General features: G+C 31.6%; 2 protein-coding genes across 2 annotated transcripts; both read right to left on the bottom strand.

The window, feature by feature from the left end:
* Positions 1 to 781: 781 nt before the first annotated feature.
* On the bottom strand, positions 782 to 2643 carry LOC124910454 (suppressor of disruption of TFIIS-like). Its single transcript, XM_047451096.1, has 9 exons — positions 2624 to 2643; positions 2358 to 2413; positions 2229 to 2294; positions 2048 to 2145; positions 1819 to 1856; positions 1640 to 1727; positions 1275 to 1559; positions 1134 to 1199; positions 782 to 1052 (listed from the first exon to the last, which is right to left on the bottom strand). Exons 2-9 carry the CDS (start codon positions 2389 to 2391, stop codon positions 897 to 899), a joined length of 831 nt encoding a protein of 276 aa, XP_047307052.1. The 5' UTR covers positions 2392 to 2413; positions 2624 to 2643; the 3' UTR covers positions 782 to 896.
* Positions 2644 to 13038: 10395 nt separating this feature from the next.
* On the bottom strand, positions 13039 to 14833 carry LOC124945785 (aspartic proteinase PCS1-like). Its single transcript, XM_047486279.1, has one exon. It carries the CDS (start codon positions 14694 to 14696, stop codon positions 13368 to 13370), a length of 1329 nt encoding a protein of 442 aa, XP_047342235.1. The 5' UTR covers positions 14697 to 14833; the 3' UTR covers positions 13039 to 13367.
* Between the last annotated feature and the right edge of the window lie 8414 nt (positions 14834 to 23247).

Genomic DNA, 23247 nt, shown 5'->3' with positions numbered 1-23247 from the left:
TAAATTTTAATATTTTATAATTTATGTATAAAGTTGTAAATAAAAAAATATAACTTATATGTGCATTTTATATATAACAAAATTTAATCAAGGTAAAAATTTATATTTATTGTTTTGATTGAGTATTTTTTAAAATTATTAGATATAGCAAACATTGATATATTTATTATATATTGCAATTTGATTCAATCATTTTCTTTATAGAATTTTTAATTTTTTTTAAATTTCATGTCTAAATCATTTCACTTGTATATTTGTCGGTGTATATGGCAACAAAATTTCCTAGTTATATATAATACATATTAACTTATTTTCATATATATATATATATATATATTGAAAATTTCCTGTTAATGGATGTATATATATATTTTATATATATTTTTTATTTCTTATTAATATTGTTAAATTTCTTAAAAAAGTATGATAAAAATCTTAGTATTTTCGCTTTAGTCAAATTATCACCTTTATTTTATTAAAAATCTAAAAATAATTTATATTTAAAAACTCAACAAAATAATTTTATCAAACATAAATGCCCTTAATCCGTGCAATGAACATGTTTATGTATTTAAAATAAGGATAAATTCAGAATTATTAAAAAATATAAATTATAAAATCAGAGGGAAGTGTCTACCATAAGAGTTTTGATTATTCAAAACAAGGGAGATGAAGTTATAGGTGCTCTCGGATTATTTGATGGTTGAAGCAAGAAAAATGAAGTAAAAAAATGGAATGACATTCAAGATTGTAAAGAGATTAAAAGAAGGTATGGCCAAACTTGAGAAATAAATAAAACCTTTAATTATTAATGTTCATTTCAATATAAAGATTCACCCTGAATCAATTTGCAGGACTATTTAGTTTTATTAAGGTAAATAATAATAGGGCCTAAACTAAGCAGTTACAAAAGTCTCGACAGCCATCTCTCCAGCATAACTGACTTGGGCTACATCCTCCTTGTCTTTCCATAGCTCGGGTATTGCCTCCTTAACATTATGTATGCTTTCTATTGCATAATCACAACCTTCAACCTTTTTTGAACTGCCCACCTACACTCAAAACAAATCCATTAATGCCAATTTCAAGCAAATTAATGAGTTTTAAGCATTTTTACTATAAAATTGGCTTACCAGCACAGTGTGGAGGCCTAGCCGCTTTCCAGATTGCAAGTTTCGGACACTATCCTCGAAGAATAGCTGAAACAGAATATTTGAGACATGATTTAGTTAATAATGCATGCAGCCTTAAAAAAGAATTAGAATTAATCCTACTGTTGTGTGGGGGTTGATGTTTTCTATCTTGAGAGCAAGTTCAATGGCATCTTGTGATGGTTTGCACACAACTGTTGTCTGTGGTAGTGAAAATGATTGATTAGGTTCTGAAAAATATGTCACAATGTCAAAGATCTCATTGTTGCCAGTTGGTTTCATTCTTGATTCAGTGTTCTTTTGGATAGGATTTAGAGTTTCAAAGGAAATAAACCCATCAAAACAGTCTTCCAATCCTAGCCTGTTGAGGACTTTAGTAGCATGAACTTTATCTGCATTTGTGAAGATCTGGATATGTACACAAAATCATTAATCAAGAAAAAAAAATAACACAAACATGTTTGCATAGGAGAGAAAAAAAGACTTACAACTTTGCGAATTGGCAAGCTAATCAAAAGATTTCTCAGAATAGGATCTGGCTTTAGATTCTCATAAGGTAACTTTCCATGGACGAAGCTGAAATTAAACACATTGATATGATGTGAAATTTAATAGATTAATTAGGAGAGATCATGAATTCATAACAATTTTATAAATAAGAATGAACCTGTAGTATTCATCATAGTCAAAGTCATAACCAATGGCCTGCAAAGTGAAACAACAAAAAAATGAATTCAAATTTGACCTGATAACTTAACTTATGTACAATATTTAGGCCTTCATTCTTTTTCGAAAATCAGAGTTTATTCTTCGAATAAAGTTAGCACAACCCCGCTACTCATTTTTGTAACCTATTGTTTAGATTAATGTTGGTGATTGATTTACATAAGTCATACCTTTAGACCTTCCATTGTTGTCCCATAATTGGTGTACAATAAGTTACCAATGTCTGAAGTTTTGGTTCTGTCTATTCCAAGCTTTTCTACCATAAAGTCTATAAAAAAAGGAGTTGAGATTTATTAAATAAAAAGCACTAAAATGACCAAAGACCAAGAGATGATTATAGACAAAAAAAACCTTGTATATTCTGGCCACAAGCATCACTTAATCTTGAACTACTTGGATATAGAGTATCATCCAGATCTGAAATTTTGACCATAATCAATCATATGAAAATGAAGTCTCTTTTGAATGAAGAGAGCTTACCAAAGAGAAGACAATCAAACTTTGAGCTCTGCATTTCTTAAAAGAGGTCACCAATCCTTAAAAACCCAATTGGGGACAAATGAATTAGAAGCATTAATCAGTAATTGAGAACAAATTAATAGATAAACTGATCAAATATATCAACAAGCAGCATATATCAGAGAACCAAAAACAATGCATGAACTGATGAACAAGAACTGAATTCCAAATGAGAAAAAAAAAAGTGCAAATGAGATCAAAAGGATGAGAAGGAAGAAACAACTTACAGTTGGTGGAGAAAGCTTTGTGCAAAGAGGGGAGGAGGGGAAGAAGAAAATGTTCATAGCTTTTCTTTAAATAGGCCAAGCGTTAATTGCTCTTTTTATTATTATTTTAAAACAAGTTCCAATGAAAGGACATACAAAATGCATGAAAAGGGGGAATTCAATACATTATTCATGTGAATGTGAAAGAAAATGTAAAAAGCAACAAGAAAACAATAAAATGGATTGACTTATCAATTACTTAGCCATATCCACAAATAAAGTGTTAAAAAGTGAATGGTTGATTATCTAAATATTCAGATAAAGATATACTAAAGTTATATTTTTATTATTTTTATGTTTAATTTCAGTTTTATTTAATAAAATATTATATTTCACAACCTTTCATATATTAATAAATAAATGTAAAATATATCAAATAACATTGTTTATAAAAAAAACAATTATATATATATATATTAATAGAAGATTCTAAGTTATATATATATAACTAATTTAAATCATATTAAATATTAAAAATTTATTTAGATGCATGCAATATTATAATTTAACTTAGAATCTTCTATTAATATATATATATATATATATATATATATATATATATATATAATATATATTAAAACTTATCTTTTAATAAATCTCTCTTATCTTCTTTTCATTTTATACTATTACGTGTTCAACTTATCTATAACAAAATCTTACCCACACAAAAATAAAGAAAATTTAATCTTACATTTTCAGATTATTTAAATTTAAACAAATTTAGATTTCAAATATTATTTAATTCAATATTATAAATATTTTGATAAAATATATATATAAAAAACCATTTAGCACATCATCACAATCCTAACAAAAATAAAGAGTGGCACCTTAATTATTAAGTTTAAAATTATTTTATTATTATTTTCTATTAGTTAAACTATGAAAATTATGTGCAATACACAAGAATAAAAATATAAACAAAATAAATTATAATAATATATATTTAATATTTAATTTTTTTAATAAATCACGAATAATATATTAAAATAAAAATAAAACACTTTCATTCCACATTTTATTCACTTTAATAAAGCAACTCATCTTCTCACATATCTCATCACATATTTTTTCTTAACGAACCTCTCATCTCAGAACTTATATTTTCACTTTGGTCAAATCAGAAATCTCAAATATTGTCAATCTCTTTTTTACCCTCACTTTAGTCCATCAATGCTCAATCGACCTCTCATCTCGTGACCTTAAAACACTCAGACTCACCAATCATCTCATCTCACATTTATCTATCAATTCAAATTGGACTTCTCATCTCGTGACCTTAACTTTCACATCAGCCAAACAAGTAATCTTCTTGCATATTTTAACCACCAATATCAATTCTTTCCCAGTCGACATTTATCTCTTTACCTTACTTTCACTTCGACTAATCAAAAATCATCTCATTCGATATTTATCCACCAATCATAAATGACCTCTATTCTCTCGAAGACCTTACATTCATTTTATTAAAAACTCATCTTCTCACATATTTTATAATATTTACCTTACTTTCACTTTGATTAATTAATCATCTCATTCCACATTTATCCACCAATTCATAATCGACCTCTCATCTTGAGACCTTTCTTTCACTTCGTCAAACAACTCATCTTCTAACATATTTTACAATATATAATTAGACCTTCTTTATCTTTAATTTGGCTAACCGTCCATCTCATTCCACATGTATCCACCCCAATAATCGACCTCTCATATGTGACCTTACACTTTCACTTCGGTCAAATTAACCATCTCCAACATCACCAATCTCTTTTACTCTTCTCTTTGATCACCAATCCCCAACTGACCTCTTATCTCGTGACCCATCTCCTCACATATTTTACAATATATGTCTTTTTTATCCTCACTTCGGATAACTAACAATCTTATTCCACATTTATCCACAACATAATCAACCTCTCATATTGTGTGACCTTACCCAATTTCATTTCGGTCAAATCAACTATCTCCAATGTTACCAATCTTTTTAACCCTCACTTTGACTCATCAATTCCCCAATCGACCTCTCATAGCGTGACCGCTTGCATCGATTAACCAAAACCATCTCATTTCACATTTTTATCCTACTAATCTCAATCGACCTCTCATCTCAAGACTTTACTTTCATTTTGGTCAAACAATTTATCTCTCACATATTTTACAATAAACAACCCGACTTATCACTTCGACTGACCAACCCATCTCATTCCATATTTTTATCCACCTCAATTGACCTTTAATCTTGTGATCTTAGACTTCGATCAAATCAATAAACAACAAACCATCTCCTTCAATATCATGAATGTCATTTATTCAACCACAAATTTCATCGTATATTTTAACCAAAATATCATTCGCATCCAAACATCTCTTTTACTTCGATAAACCAACGTTGTGCCTAACGAGATTTAAACCATGGTCTCTATTATGTAGCATTAACACTTTAACCACTAAATCACTTAAGATTTTTTATTTATATTTATAATTTTGTGTATGAATATATAATTTGTATGACTAATAATTCAAAAATACTTATATATATATATATATATATATATATAATATTTTTATTTTTAAATATTTAATAAATACTTTTTATTTTAATATATTTTAATTTAAAAAATTTATTAATTTTTTCATTAAGGTTTATTATTATACTATTAATGTTGATCTTTTATTATTATTTTAAATAAATTTTGAATTATTAATTTTATTTATTTAGATTTATTATTAAATAAAAAATAATGTAATGTGTGAATTTTTTAAAACTATCTTTTTTAGGTTTATTTTATATATATATATATATATATATATATATATAAACCAACCACCAATCTCAATCACAGTTTCACACGCCTCGTATCATTCAGTAAACTAACTACTAATCTCATTCGACCTCTAATCATGATTCTTTGTTACTAACCGCTTATCTCTCGACAAACCAGATCTCAAACACACATTAACACGTCTCTTATCCCTAAAAAAAAATAAACCACCAATCTCAATTGATATTTAGCATCGTGATCTCACACTTTGGTCAATCAAATATTTGATTCATACTTTTTAGCCACATTCAATTATTACCGGTCTATTATTCATCGGTGAACCATATCATAATCACACTTGGTTAAAGGTTGTACTTATTTTGTTAGGTTACAAGTTCGAAACATACATATAGCTTTTTAATTTTATTTTTAACTGTTTTAAGTTTATGTGCGGGTCAACCTATAATCCGACTTAAGTATCTATTTACTCTCACATATATATTCAAATTAACCACAACTCTCGACCTGACAATTCAGATACTTTGAAATTAAGCATTATTATATATATATATTAGTTAGTTAAAAAGTTGAACTTAAATTATTAAGAATGTCTCACGTTCATCAAATTTGGTGTTGAATTTAATATATAAAATCTTATTAACCTAGTTGGTTAAATGGTTGTACTTGTTTTTGTTAGGTTGGAAGTTCGAAACATACATATATCATTTTTAATTTTATTTTTAACTTTTTTATGTTTATGGGAGGGTCAACCCATAATACAACTCAAGTATCCAATTACTCTCACATATATATCCAAATTAACCACAACTCTCGACCCGACAATCCGGACACTTTGAAATTAAGCATTATTATATCTATAGATTTTGAGTTAAGAGTTTTTTTGGGGGGGAAACGACTTAACGTTATTTCATTAAAATTTTCTAAACAAGCCTAGGAAAATTAAGTTCATTACGGTCTAAAACAAATGAATTATAAACAATCATCGGAATTACAAACAAATTTAAATTGCATTTATCTCGCTAAAAAAACAGAGTCTTAAAAGAATTGAGTACCCCTTCCGTAATATCGTGACCCAGAACCGACCAGTTTTCCTTAAAGAATTGAGCATTAAAACTGTCTGGACCTAGGTTTTTATTACCGTTGATACTAAACAGAGCCTCTTTTACTTCATCCCGTGTAACAATCCTAATTAGATTTTGACTGTCTTCTGTAGAAACTCTTTTATCAATAATCTGGTATAAGGTGTTCAGATGACTTGGTCGCGCTTTCTTTGTACCCATTAGCTCTTTATTGAAGTTGATGACGAGATCTTGTACCCCTCTCTATCCCTGTACATATTCACCCTCATCATTCTCCATACTGTAAATATTGTTCCTCAAATTCCTAGCCATATATTTCTGATAGAAGAAGGCAATATTCTTGTCATCGAGAGAAAGTAAATTCTGTCTTGATTTCTGTTTCACAAAATTCTCTTTTAATAAGCTCAACTTTCTGAAATTGCCAAGGGCGTCTTTTTCTTCCTCATTAAGTTTCTCATCATTTTCTCCCCTAAGTAACTTGCTTTGGACTTCTTCTAACTCAATTCTGGCTATTTGGACTCGTTTGGAGATGTTACTGGACTTCTTCTTATCAAACTTTTTCAGTTGGATTTTTAGAAGTCTGAACTTTTCTAAGACTCTGAACATGTTTGATCCCTCCACATTTTTGGCCCACACTTTTCCTAGTATATCTTTGAAATTATCACTCTCCATCCAGAAATTAAAGAACTTGAAGGGTCTTTTGAAGCTCTCCTCCTTCTCCTAGAAGAGTTTGATAGGGCTATGATCCGAGATTTCTGGATTCAAAGCGTGTAGTTGGCTTCTCGGGAATTAAGCAATTCACTTCTCAATGGCAAGACTTCTATCAATTCTGTTTTTCCGAATATTTCCATTTCCTCGAGTTGATGGCCATGTAAAGAAGTTCCCTGAGTTGGTTGGTTTAATGCATCATATGTCTTTGATGCAATCGTTGAAGTCAATCATATCTTGAGGAATATTAAACTCTGGCCTTCGGTCAATTTTGCTTCTTGTAGCATTAAAATCACCAAGGATAGCCCATGATTTATCGCCATCAACCTAGTTCCTAAGACAGCTCTAGATCAGTCTTCTCTCGGTACTAGAATTACTACCATAGACGATAGAAAGTTGAAACTCAATTCCAGTGGTTTTTTCCTTGACCCCAAGCAGTATTGTTTGATCATTGGAGAAAAGCGACTTGACTTCGGCAACCATTGGATCCTAGACAACCCAGATTCTTCCAGTTCTCGAGTTCGAATTTTGAATGAGTTCCCAACTACTATCAACGCACATCATGCGAACCTTGTCAACATTATTGCTTTTGACTTTCATTTCCAGAATCCCCATGATTGTAACCTTCTAATTCTTAATAATCCTCTTAATTTCTTTACATTTGAGAGGATCATTAAGTCATCTTATGTTCCATGTTATGATATTCATGAATGTATATAAGAGATTGGTTCCTGCATTTCAAAATTGTCTTGCACTACACGATATGTCTCATCATCAGTGAAGTCGTACGCATCACTATCCTCATTGTCTTCAATGGCTACAAATTGTGTTTTCTGAAATTCATACTCATCGATGATTGGATTTATTGCATCTGGATCAACTTCACTAATGCCAGTAGCCCCTTCTTTATGTTCGTGAGTGTCCGCATGTGTCCTTTTTGGACTTTGGACTTCCTCACTACTAGATTCTTGAGTAGTTCTTATTTTGATTCAACCCACTTTGGAGCGTAAGCTTTCTGCTTCAATACCTCTCTTATTTAGGTCCAATTCTGGATTTTTAAATTCTCTAAACTCAAGTATTTCTAGGTCACGTTCAATAGATTCAGCAAGAAATTCGACATTTTTGAGCTTTGGATTTTCTTGGTCACAATCCTATTTCCGACCCAGATTCTGATGTTTACCCAAACCCTAATTTTAACACAGACCCTAATTTTGACACAGACCCTGATTATGACCTAGACCCTCGTTACCTTCAGCCTGTTGTTGATCTTGACCCATAGTTGGATCTTGATTCTGACTCTTAGCCTGGTGATGACTTAGACCCTCATTGCTCTTATCCTTGTGATGATCATGACCTTTAGAACTGACTTACATACCTTGATTATTACCACGACTTTGATTCTCCTCATTCTTCTGAACCCTGACTCATTTCATCTTTTTTGTTATTTTTCTTTTAACCTTGATCTAAATTTGCTTTATTTTGCACTTGATTTCTAGCCTTGTTACATTCTGTCTAAATAATTTCTTTAGCTTCAACCCGAGGTTGATTTCATTCCTTGGCAATTTCTGATTGGATTTGATTTGTTTCCTGATTTTCTATCGAGACAATGGTTTTGGCAGATGCTTCTTGTGATGTTCCAGATTTATTTTTCTGATTATCATTGCCAGTATTTTGTTCACTCCTCTTAGCTGCTTGATTGCTTGGATTGGCATTGCAAGAATTATTAGTAGGGCACTTATTTGTCGAATGTGTGAAAGTATTTTAAATATCTGGATTTCTCATGTAAACTCCAACTCATTGTCTAAATAATATTTTCTCTCTCTCAATTTTCTACAAATTATTTACAATAAATATCTTTTTTAAGATAATAATTATTTACATTAAATAACTTTTGTGTAGATAATAATACTTATTTACATTAAATAGACTAATGACTTAACATTGAAAAAATAGACCCGCATGTGTCCTTTTTTGACTTTGGACTTCCTCACTACTAGATTCTTGAGTAGTTCTTATTTTGATTCAACCCACTTTGGAGCTTAAGCTTTCTGCTTCAATACCTCTCTTATTTAGGTCCAATTCTGGATTTTTAAATTCTCTAAACCCAAGTATTCCTAGGTCACGTTCAATAGATTCAGCAAGAAATTCGACATTTTTGAGCTCTGGATTTTCTTGGTCACAATCCTATTTCCGACCCAGATTCTGATGTTTACCCAAACCCTGATTTTGACACAGACCCTAATTTTGACCTAGACCCTGATTATGACCCAGACCCTCGTTACATTCAGCCTGTTGTTGATCTTGACCCATAGTTGGATCTTGATTCTGACTCTTAGCCTGGTGCTGACCTAGACCCTCATTGCTTTTATCCTTGTGATGATCATGACCTTTAGAACTGACTTACATACCTTGATTATTATCACGACTTTGATTCTCATCATTCTTCTGAACCCTGACTCATTTCATCTTTTTTGTTATTTTTCTTTTAACCTTGATCTAAATTTGCTTTATTCTGCACTTGATTTCCAGCCTTGTTACATTCTGTCTAAATAATTTCTTTAGCTTCAACCCTAGGTTGATTTCATTCCTTGGCAATTTCTGATTGGATTTGATTTGTTTCCTGATTTTCTATTGAGACATTGGTTTTGGCAGATGCTTCTTGTGATGTTCCAGTTTTATTTTTCTGATTATCATTTTCAGTATTTTGGTCACTCCTCTTAGCTGCTTGATTGCTTGGATTGGCATTTCGAGAATTATTAGTAGGGCACTTGTTTGTCGAATGGGTGAAAGTATTTTAAATATCTGGATTTCTCATGTAAATTCCAACTCATTATCTAAATAATATTTTCTCTCTCAATTTTCTACAAATTATTTACAATAAATATTTTTTTTAGGATAATAATTATTTACATTAAATAACTTTTGTGTAGATAATAATACTTATTTACATTAAATAGACTAATGACTTAACATTAAAAAAATAAGAAAATAAAAGAGAAATTAAAATTTTATTATATTCATAAATTGATTTTAGGAGTATAAATAAATTAACTCACAAAATTTGAAGTTTTTATACGTTGATAATCACTACTATGGTTGCAAATGAGTCAAGTCGAGCTCGAACCAGCTTAAGCTCGAGCTCAACTCGATTAATTATTTATTTGCTCGACTCGAACTATAACTCGACTCGAACTTGAGCTCGAACGAGTTTATAAATTTGAGCTCGAACTCGACTCGACTATTTATCTACAAACTCGGCTCGAGTCGAAATCTTGAACTAAAATTAAATTTTCAATCTCGAATTCGAGCTTAAATTCAAACCAAAATTTATTTTCAAAATAAAAATATCAAACTTTCATACTCATTCAACATTAAAAACATAATATTTTAAAATGAAAAATCAATTAAAGCAAATCAATATTTAATCATCAATAACAAATAACATAATATATCGATCTAACAAAGCCACGATAGATATTTTAAGTGGAGTTTATTGAGATAAACTAGTTGATAATTGACAAAAACATGTTTATTAACATAATCATTAAACACCTATAAGGTCTCTAAGTCCTCTCACTACGAATACGTCTCGCAAGTTGAATATCTTTAGGCATAATTGTCACCCGTTTGGCGTGGATGACGTAGAGATTAGTGTCTTCAAATAGACTAACTAAATAAGCCTCCACTGCCTCCTGAAGAACAACTATGGCGGAGCTCTGAAATCTCAGATTTGTATTGAAATCTTGTGCAATCTCACGAACAAATCTTTTGAATGGAAGTTTACGGATCAAAAGTTTCATACTCTTTTGGTACTTATGGATCTCTCTCAAAGCAAATGTTCATGTCGAAACTTGTGAGGCTTCTTCACACCTTCGGTAGTTGGAGAAGATTATATAGTCGCCTTCATCGCTAGTCACTTCCCAACTCCTTGTCTCTAGTCGATTTCCTAGCGATGTCTGTTTTGTGCACGCCATTTGAATAAATAAGAGATAATAAATATGGAAAAATGAAAAATTTTATGAATGAGTGAGTGAGAGAAAATGAGTAAATGAGAGATAATATGAAGAAAAATGAAGAACTCTTGTGAATAAGTAAGAAAAATAGTGAATATGAAAAGTCATGTAGGATATGATGATGTATTAGAGAATTATGGTTTTTCTTTTTAACTTTTAGACCATATAATAATGTGGATTGTGGGTCTGCCATATGAATTTTGAAAAAAAAGTAAAAAAAATATTTGTTTTAAATTTTATGTTTTAATATTAAAATAAATAAATAAAATATATTATATATTATTAGGCTCGAAAAAACTCGACAAGTTATCAAGCTAGTATTATATGAGTTCGACTCGAATTCGGTCAAAGTCAAACTCAAGTTGAGCTTTGACCGAGCGGCTTGCGAGCAGTTCACGAGCGGCTTGACTCATTTACCGCCCTAGAATCACTATTATTATTATTAAATAGATTAATTAATTTGACATACTATTAATGTTATATGTATTCTAAATAGGTCAATGCATCTATGCGGACTAACTAGTTGATCTAATGCAAATAAACTAGACCTGAGATTTGTGTCTCTTCTCTTCTTTAGACAAAATCAAATAATAGCAAACTAAAGCAATGACATTTTAAATGGAACAAGCAATGTAGAAGGGGAAAAAATCAAGACTGCCAATGACCACACAATAAACTTTGTTGAAGATTGAGGATAACTATGGTAAAGAAATCATGGGGACATTAAATTTTTATTTATTTAGATCTTAAAATTGAAATGAAATGTTCATCAATGAATATGGGCCTAGAGGTCCCATTCTCTAGACAATAATTGAATTTGAATGGGTTTGGACATTGGACCAAACAAACAACTACTAATCATACATTATGCTTTTATTATGACAAATAGCCCTTCCTTTAAAACTACTTACAATTCCTTCAAAAGTAGAGAATCAAAGCTTCCAGCAAATAAAGTGAACCAACTAAAGCTAAATACAAAGACAAGATGCTTTCACTCTTTTTTTTTAAATTAATTATAACGGATCTAGATTCCAGACAACAATGAAGCTTAAAAAGTTGCCTTAGTCATTGTGTATGAATTTATTATAATAATTTCATATTATTGATTTAATGTTGAGTGCTTGATTTTTGACTATATAAGTATTTTTTTTAATTTTTTATTACAAGATAACAAAAATTAATTTTTTTAAATGTGTTTTAATATTTATGTTAATTAATTAAATGATTTGATTAATTAGAGAATGAATAAAATGTTGGTTTAGAATTCAACTTTTTTGGGGGAAAAAAATGGGACAACGAATTAAGTATGTAGCCCGCAAACACACTTAATCATTTAATCAGACACAGAACTTGTCACCTGACGGGTTCGAACCCAGAATCTTAAAATTAATATCCACATTTTGTTGTCGCTAAACTAACCGAGAGGATTGAATTATTATATATATATATATAAGTACACTAATAATTACTAACTGATAAAGGAAGCTTTATATGTTCCTTTTGGAATGAACTAATGTGTGCACTAATAATTACTAACTCATAGATATGTGGGAAAGGATCCAGCTTTATATGTTCCTTTGTGGAATGATCTAGATCATGTGTCCATGTCATTTGATTAGCCTTTTTTGTTTTTTCCTTAATAGTAATTTTGTGAATTTATTGATAGTATTCAATTTGTTTAAATGGTTAATAATGTTTGTGTTACAAACATTGACATAAATTTCAAATTGTTTGATGCATGGCATACAGTATAAAATAATAAGATATACAGATTGTGTAAGCTAATCATATCACACAGAATAGTAAATGCATATACAGTATAAAATAAATAAATTACTAGGTATACAAAAAGATAAAAAGGAATAAAATACAATGCCAAAAACATAAATATGTCAGTTTTATTTATTTATCAAGTTAAGAATATGTCTTCACATGCATCACGTGGAGTAGAGTTAATGTTTTCTTCAATCTTGCAATAGCTGCCGTCTGATACACAGACATGATTCCTCTTCAGATATACCCTACTAGAGTAGTACACGAACACCGCCACAATCTGTCGTAAACCCGACGATATTTCAAGCGTTTTTAGATGAAATCGAACCCAACCCGGATATTAATTCTACTTATTGATACCGAATCTTTGACTAGCCAAATCACATTGCACCTGAGCCAATCCAATCCTCGATTTCTCCAAATCGAATTCCATCCACACGTTTTGCTGATGATGATTCCCAATAATGTACGCTTCCACTGAAAGAAGATCAGAATTTCCAAATGTGAAGCAATGTATGGAATCATTCCCAATCGTCATCCCCGGCACTCGATACAATAACTGTTCACCTGAAACACTCATTTCCGCTCCCCGGAAAACCAACGTCACCGACGGCAGCCGGGGCAAAACAGTTTCAATCAATGGCAAGTTTGGCAACCGATAACAAAGATCCATACTCCCTTCAAACACAAAATTCGAATCCTCAAACACACGTAAAATCCCATTTGTTTGATTCAAGAACTCGGTTCTTAAAGCAGCATAAGCCGGCCCTAATATATAAGTAAACTGAGTACCCGAATCAACCATTGTTTGACCCGCTCCTGTGTGATCTGGTTCAAATACTTCTTTGGGTAACGCAAGTAATTTATCCGACACCCGAATTCCTTCTAGCTGAACCGTATAAGCAACCCGGTCAAAGTAGGGAAGTGGCAATGAAATCTGAACTAAAGGTGTGTAATTTAATGGAGCCAACCAAGTGAAATTTGTATCGCCGAGAAGTAAAACTCCGGCAACGTCGTATCCGGAGATACAATAAGAGAATTTGGGGAAACCCATTTGAGATACGAAAGAGAGTGAGCCACGGTTCATACCCATTAACCCAGTTGTTTTCGAGTCTTCTTGTGGGTTACTACTGTAACCCGAAACCATACATCCGAATATTGTACCAGGTAATTCGGATCCTCCGAGTCTGAAAATGTCGGTGGCGAGGTTTCCTTCAGACGAGGACATATCTGCGTAGGAGAGGATGGTGTGGCATAGGTTATTCGGGTCGCAGGATGGGTGAACGGAGAAATCCCGGGTTCGGGTTGTGCAGATGGGTGAGTAGCAACTGATTGAGGAAAAAGAAGAGGAATTTGTGGGTTTGAAAACAGGGTAAGAAGAGGTGGAGTTGCAATGGAGATAGGTAAGTTCGCTGCCGGTGTCAAGAACCATGGTCACATTCTGCGGCGGCGTGCCGACTGAGAGAGAGACCGTGAGGGAGATATTGCGGCGGAAGGGGAGTTTACTGGGGAGAGAAATGGAAGGGATTTTTTGGGTTTTGAGAGGCAAAACAAGCATTTGATGTGCGGTTAAAGACGATGAGGATGAGGAAGAAGAATGTTGGATTTGGAAGAGCAAAAGGTAGATTACTAGAGAGAGAATCTGAAATGGGGCGATAAGGTTGAGGTTTTTCATGGTGAATTTGGAATTTGGAATTTGGATTTGGATTTGGCAGTCCTCTGGTTGTTTGTTTCTTTGTTGAGCAGAGAGAAATAGAGGAAAGAGAAAGAAATATTTATTGAGATTTTTGGTGTTATGGGGGCAGAGGTGGGTAAGAGGTAGAGAAGTCTTGAATCAAGATTTGGTCATGAAAAAAGCAATCAAAAATTAGATAATGCTATTTTTAAGATATTTATGAGTTGATTGATATATTTTGTATTAACAAATTATCCAATATAATTGGGGGTATAATTTTTAATTGATGAAAGCATTTTCTTAGTACCCAAATTTAATTATTTATTAATTCTCTACCCAAATTTTATTCTCTATTAGAGCGAGATCCACTTTTGGGGAATATGAGTCGAAGCAATAACAAGAATATTTTTAGTGGAACATCTATCACAATCTCTGGAGAGATGGTTCACTAATAGACCAATAGACCGAGGGATAAGTAATTCGACTCATTCACATCCAGATCATGAATGTTTGGAATCCATATTATGCAAGGAGACATTGCTTTTGCTAATTCGAATTGAAGATGAAATTAAATTTGTGATATTTTGGTCTCTTATTACCACTGGGCTATTTTGATAGGGTTAAAATGGGACAACGGATTAAGGATATAGCCCACAAACACAGTTAATCATTTAACTAGACGCAGAACTTGACGTCTGACAGGCTCGAACCAGGACTTTAAGGTGGGAATATCCACATTTTGTTGTCGCTAGACTAAAAGAGGGGATCCTAAATTTAATTAGGATCAATATTGGTTGTTCTTAAAAAAAATATTATTAAATAATATAATTATACATCAATTGTGTTTCAAAAAATAAATATCAACAATTTATATTATAATTGAATGATTAAAAATTTATTTATCAAGAGAAATGTTTATGAATCAAATAAGTTGTAACCACATTTTTACAATTTAATCATGATTAGTCGACGTCGTTAAACTGATCAATCGGACTATTAGGGTATGTTTAACAATTTTATAAATCGTGAATCATTGTCGATTGTTAATTTTCAATTAAATCGGTTCAGTGTAGAGGATCGATTTCAATTCCATCATATTATAATTCATTATAAAAGACTTTTTTTAATACAAGCACTAAGCACTGTAATATGTTTTACTTATGTAACCTTACAAATTGGAGTCAACATCAACTATTTAAACCAACATTTTTAGATACTAATAAATGTATCATCAATAAAAACAGTCCTACCATTATCAGGACATTGCATAGTAAATATGTCAGAGTAAATAGTTTTGTACTTCTCTAATTAATCTCTTTCAAAACAAATAATTTCTTAAAAATAATAATTTAAGAAACAGTTATTTTAAAATCTCAAAAGTATGATGGTCAAGAATTAAAACTAGACAAATTTTATATGTAATTAAAGGATGACAATCAAACAACCCTAAATAATATAATTAGTAGGAATCAAACGTACAAGAAACATATATTACAGACAAATATTACAAACTATATCAAATCCTAACTATCTCAATTAGGATTTTTATTTTCATATAATATATTGTTTCTGTTGAGAAAAACTCTGACAGAAACACAAAAGAAGAAAACAAACAAAAGAACACACTAACAGAATTTGATAACGAAGTTCGGTCAAAATGTTGTCTACGTCTCCGAGGAAATCTACATTTATCAACTAGATGCATTCAAAGTTGCTGATAAAGAAAATTGGGTTTGCAAGTTGAACAGATCATTGTACATGTTGAACCAATCGTCGAGACAATGGTACAAGCGACTTGACAAGTTTATGATTGAGCACAAGTACACAAGAAGCAAATTCAGTTCATGTGTGTATTTGCGCAAACTGTCAGATGAGTCTTATAACTATTTACTCTTGTACGTTGATGATATGTTGATAGAATCAAAGAGCCAATATGAAATTGACAAATTGAAGACTCAATTGGGTAAAGAGTTGGAGATAAAAGACATGGGAAAAACAAATTTGAACTTTGTTTAGATTTAGTAAACATATTCTGCGTTTGAGTCGGCGCTGAAGAGCGCCAATTGGAAGCACTGAAAAGCTATTTTTAATATTAAAGATTAGTATTTGAATATTGTGTCAAAGTGGAGATTTGTTGTTTTAAGCACAATTAGAATCCCACATCGAAAGATGATGGGAGTTGGAGAAGTTTCTTAGTGTATAAAAGAAACTCTCCCCTCTTTGGTTTATTGCACCCAATATTTGTATCTCTTCTTCCTTATTAATTGATAGTCTTAGAGCTCGGAGACGTAGACAATCAATTAATAAGGAAGAAGAGATACAAATATTGGGTGCAATAAACCAAAGAGGGGAGAGTTTCTTTTATACACTAAGAAACTACCCCAACTCCCATCATCTTCCGATGTGGAATTTATTCTAATTGTGAATATAGTTTCTTTTATATACTAAGAAACTTCTTTCACTCTCATTTATTCTAATTGTGAATATATAGTTTCTTTTATATACTAAGAAACTTTTTTCACTCTCACCATCATCTTCTGATGTGGAATTCTAATTGTGTTAAAAACAACAGTTTCAACCTGTTGTCTTTCTCTTCCCATTATCCTTTCTCTTTCTCTTACAAATGAAAAGGGACATAGTTTCTTAATTAATTATATCAATAAAAGGTTGTCTAATATATAATTATTCCTTTATTAACCCAACAAAATAAATAAAAGAAAATAGAGTATAAATAAATTGTTAATAATTTAGAATTAAATTAGTACATGGATAGGCTTAATACTGTAATACACAACTTAGTGTCACCTATTGTTGCAAGCCTCCAAAGCTTGTTGAACATCCATAAGAATTCAAGATATTTGTCCATGTTTTACTAACTAATATTATATACTAAAATTTCATTTTCTTATGTCCACACTAGTTTAATTGATGCATTAATGCGGATAATTTTCTATTCTAAAATAATTTTTTATATTAATTTTTAATTGCTTATGTCCACGCACTTGACTGACACTATTAAAAAAATATCACATTATTAAAAAACAGTGAAATAATAAAATCAGGATAAAAGACTAAGTAATAATTTTTTATAGAGTGATATATATATATATTACATGTGAAAAAAAATACAATAATAATACATTATTGGTAAAAAAGACCAACAAAATGTATTAATATTCTTAAAACAAATGTCTAAAAAGAACAAATGGTTTGTGAGAAAGAAACTCGAAATCAATAACATCCTCCCTTTAAGCATCAGATTTCCTTGAGTTAGTCAATTACTCAACATATGAGAAATTGTTGTAAGTTCTTATGTCTTGTTCCCCACATTTTTAGCATTCCATTCTTCATATGTAATCATTTCTTTTTACAATTATAATATGAGTTAGTTTTTTTTTTTGATTCGGTGGAATCGTTGATGACATAGGTAGGAATCCGACTTTTTTTGGAATTGTGATGTAAAAGATTTTTGAATCTTTGTTATAGGTGGAAGTCTCATACGATAAACATCTTATTCATACCCTCTATGACTTGGATTGACCCGAAAATCGAATTCAATTTGTTAGATATTCGATGTGCAAGAGAGTTTGTCTATAAGACTATAATCTAAGAAATATACATTCTCTTATATTACTTCTATTTGAATATCTTTTTGTTTTTTATGAGCTTGTTATTTCATTCTATTTTAAGTTAAAATTTAAGGAATTTTAAAAAAATTTCCATTTCTCGTAATTCACTGCCTCAACCTTACAATCACTAGCTAAATACGGAGTATGGACAAGAGGTGACTTCCTATAAACAACTTTAAATTCCTTGAGTTTTTGGCCTCATACAACATGTTATTAAGCAGTAGTTAACCACTTATGTTTGTTCGTCGGTTTGTGAATGATAAGCGATGATAGAAGTTTTTCAACATCTCACATATTTAAAGATTATTTCCAAAAATTACTTTTTTATCATAATCATTTACAATTAATTGTTAGTTGGGATTTAGTTGCATCCCGTATAATATTGATGTGATCAATGTTGCAACGGACCATTGTGGATTGTGAAAGAGTATCTTATTAATATGAAAAGAGCCATTTTGAAGAGCTGTGAACAACAAATATGATAGATCTCTCACTCAAATTGGGTAACGCTTCAATAAAATTAGTGAAAACGGAAGACTATACCAATCCAAGTATTGGTAATGGTTAGAGCGGTCACACGGGCCAACTTATGGCGGGGCGGGTCTACCCACCAAAACTCATCGTTTGACGGGTCGACGGTGGACCAGCCCACCGTCTCGGAGGGCTAAAAATTCTCAACCCAACCCAATGTGGGTTGCAGGTTAGGCGGGTCAGCCCGCGAGTTGTCTCACTACAAATAAAAATAAATAAAAATCATTAATAGTTTTAGAAAACAAGAGTTCAAGAATATGATCAAATAGTCATAATACACATCAAACAAGAATCTTATCTATCGTTACACATTAATTGACCAAATAGTTCAACAAATGCAACAATAGTCTTGTCTATACTTGGTAAGCACCCGAGCACCAATGAAAAAAGTTGATTCTGATGCAACAGTAGTTATCGGAATAGCCAAAACATCACATGACATAAGTGAAAGGATTGGGTATCGATTCTTTTGATTCTTCCAATGCTCCAAAACATCCAAATCTTGATAATATACAAATTCAAGTTTAGGCTTCTCCAAATAGAGATTCAATTGAGATTTTCTAGCACTTGTAATTGTTTGGCTCTCATATGTCATCATTTCCTACATTAATTTAAATAGTTATAATAAGAAAATATAAACTAATTAGAGAGTACAATAAAAAAAACTAGGGTTATGCGATATATGCCTATAAGGCTATAAATCAGATTATATTTTTTTGTTGCCAGCCCACGGGCCAACCTAAGCCTGACCCGCTTAGGCCCGTGACCCGAGCAGGCTGACCCGTATAGGCCCACTTTCAAATGGGTTGCTAATATTTCAACCCAACCCGCCTAAATTGTTTGGCGGGACGGACCAACCCAACGGGCCTAACCCAAATTGACGGCTCTAGTAGTGGTATATATTGCTTGAACATGTATTATCATGAACAAAAATTCGAATATCCTTTGTTATTTTAGTCCAAAAATAGATCATTTTGAGTTTTTGATAAGTTGTAATATAAGGAAGTCACTTCCATAAAGGTGAGTTAGCTAATGTATACCCTATCACTAATTTACTATGTTTTTGAAGTTGTCACTATATTGATGTGCATCTCTACATTAATATTGTTAATGTCGTAATCACAAATATATGTTTTTATAATAAATACATCTTTAAAATTAGGTAGAGCTAAAATAGGTTATGCAATAGTTACCTTTAAAATTAGGTAGAGCTAAAATAGGTTATGCAATAGTTACGAAACAAAATGTCCGATAATAATTGATAAACCTAAAAAAAACCTTAATTGTTTTATTCATGTAATTGAACTTTCCAATTTGTAAATATTGTTAATTTTTTAGGATGAGCTGGCTCACTATTGTGTAAATAATATAAGCCTAGTCTTACTTTATTTGGCTTCAAACAAATGAGTATTTGTGGCTTTTGAAAAAGAGTGTCTAATGTCCTTAATATTTTGAAGGTACGTAGTACAAAAATGTTTCAAATATATGTCTTTACATTTATTATATATTAATATATTATAAAAATAAGAATGAATATATATAACTATGGGGGAAATTGGACGAAATGACCCTGAAGACAGGGTCATTTGCCTCCGTGGTCACCTAATATTTAAAATTGATTTGGTGACCACTTTATTTTTTTTGGACAAAATTACCCTTTTCGCGTAACGGAAGGGAGTTCGTGTTTCGCGAAGTGAAACAGTGTGAATATATATACTCAAATTTTTTCATTTCCCTCATTTCGTTTCTCTCTCTTCACTCTCTGTTCTTGTTCGTCGGCGACGGCGAAAACTTCAGCAACGGCGACTACGGGGACGACGGCTATGACATGAATCTACAAAGATAAGAAAACCTCATCCCTGAATCGATGTTTATAATACAGATTTATGTTCTTATTTCTATATCTTCATTTCAAACTCTAACTATAACCCTAACCCAAATCGATTTATGTTCATGTTTCCAGTATCTCCATCTAAAAACCTTAAATGAATTTAAGTTCTTATTGTCTATTATCTTCATTTCAAACGATTTATGTTCTTCTTAATGAAACTCTAACCCTAAATCAATTAAATCTGTTTATATTGGTTCATATTGGTTCATATTTGTTCATATTGGTTCATATTGGTTCATACTGGTTCATATTGGTTCATTTTTTGTTCATCTTATTGTTCTTATGTCGATGATGATATTTGCATATCATATGGGTTTCGTTTCGCGAAAGGTTTCTCGTTACGCGAAGGGCTTCTCGTTTTGCGAAGGCTTCTCATTTCGCGAAGGGCTTCCCTTTATGCATTCATAGAGTATGTTCACACAAGAGACATGAAAGGTCTGTCTGTAATTTGTATAGATCGATGTTATATTTTATATGTGTGTGTTTATTTTTTTTCCTGATTCCTAGCCCTACATGTGTTTCCTATAGCTGCATATAAACAAGATGATGGAACAAAGATTGATAACAGAAGAGTGCTTGTCGATGTTGAACGAGGTAGAACAGTTCCAAACTGGAAACCTCGTCGACTTGGTGGGGGTCTAGGAACAACCAGGATTGGAGGTGAAGATGTAAATAAAAAACAATTGGGGAGGTAATTGATTAGGATGCCTTTTACTTTCACAAGCCTCTATAGAAACTCTATGTGAATTTTTTCCTTATATGTTACCTTCTCAATGTATTTGCTGAACAACTTAGTTAAATTTTGAAGAGGAAAGAATGCAATAATGGTTGTATATCTAATAGAGCTAGCATCCACTACCTATAACAAGTAGACAATATGAGATCTTTTAATCTGCATAACTTTTATAATTTTCTTCACTTTCATTTCCCCATCATGTGTAGAGAAAAATCCCGTGAAAAGGGAAGAGATAGAGAGGGTGATAGAGAGAAATCTCGTGAGCGATCTTATGAGAAGCCAAAGGATCGTGATGAACCGGAGGATGAAGTGGAGGGATTGTATGAACATGAATGTCGTCAACGACACCATAGGCACTACGAAGAAGACTATTAAAACTCAGACAATCATAATAATGGGCGTGGTGGTGCGCGATATGAACAACTAGAACAAATTGACGAGGACAAAGAAATGATTAGGTGAATGAGAACAATTCTTCATTTCAATAATAGACTACCACCAATATCCAAAGAAAAGATATATCCTGTTATTTGTTCAAATAATAACTAGACTGGTCCTCCATTTTTTGTTTTTTTATAGCTATATATATGATAACTCTCTAGTCTAGTTTGAAACTTCTTGGTGAGTATGAATGATAAAAACATTCCATTTTAGTGAGTTTTATCTTAAATTTCTATCCCAAATTGTAAATAACAAAAATATATTTATCATTTGATTTCTTTAGTTGACAGGATACAATATTACATTAATAATTAGAAAAGTTTCATATATATCTGATTATAAAAATAAAACAGACAAAAGAAATGAAGCTTCCTTTTAATTAGAGAATATGAGGAAATGAAGCTTATTTTAATTTCCATTAGGATTAGGTTTAATAATGCAAATTGGATTAAAGTCCCTTAATATGAAGGGAAGTTTATCCAAGTTCAATCTCAATTTCTCTATGTCCCCCCCTTTCAAAATGCAATTCTACAAACAAACCCATTAACATATAATTATAGAACACCTAAATGAAAACAACTCAATTGTATTGACTATTGAGAAAACCCTTCATCTATAACGTCGGCACTTAGCCGGTTTTCGTCTTCCTGTAAGTACTTCTTCACTGAATCCCGACCCATTTCTTTCAATATCTTCGCCCAAGATTGGATTTGTAAAGCCCTTCGCGAAACGTGAAGCCCTTCACGAAACGTGAAGCCTTCGCGAAACGAGAAGCCCTTCACGAAACGAGAAGCCCTTCGCGTAACGAAACCCATATGATCTGCAAATATCATCATCGACATAAGAACAATAAGATGAACAAAAAAATGAACCAATATGAACCAGTATGAACCAATATTAACAAATATGAACCAATATGAACAGATTTAATTGATTTAGGGTTAGTGTTTCATTAAGAAGAACATAAATCATTTGAAATGAAGATAATAGACAATAAGAACATAAATTGATTTAGGGTTTTCAGATGGAGATATTGGAAACATGAACATAAATCGATTTGGGTTAGGGTTAGGGTTTGAAATGAAGATATGGAAATAAGAACATAAATCTGTATTATAAACATCGATTCAGAGTTAAGGTTTTCTTATCTTTGTAGATTCAGGGCATAGCCGAAGTCGTCGTCGCCGAAGTTTCGCCGCCGCCGACGAACAAGAACAGAGAGAGAAGAGAGAGAAACGAAATGAAGAAAATTGAGTATATATAGTCACACTGTTTCACTTCGCGTTACGCGAAAAGGGTAATTTCGTCTAAAAAAAATAAAGT

This window comes from Impatiens glandulifera, chromosome 7, assembly GCF_907164915.1.
Source record: "Impatiens glandulifera chromosome 7, dImpGla2.1, whole genome shotgun sequence".
In the NCBI taxonomy this organism is placed as follows: domain Eukaryota; kingdom Viridiplantae; phylum Streptophyta; class Magnoliopsida; order Ericales; family Balsaminaceae; genus Impatiens; species Impatiens glandulifera.
Note: the sequence above shows the minus strand (reverse complement) of the source record. Positions and strands in the feature narration are given on the sequence as shown.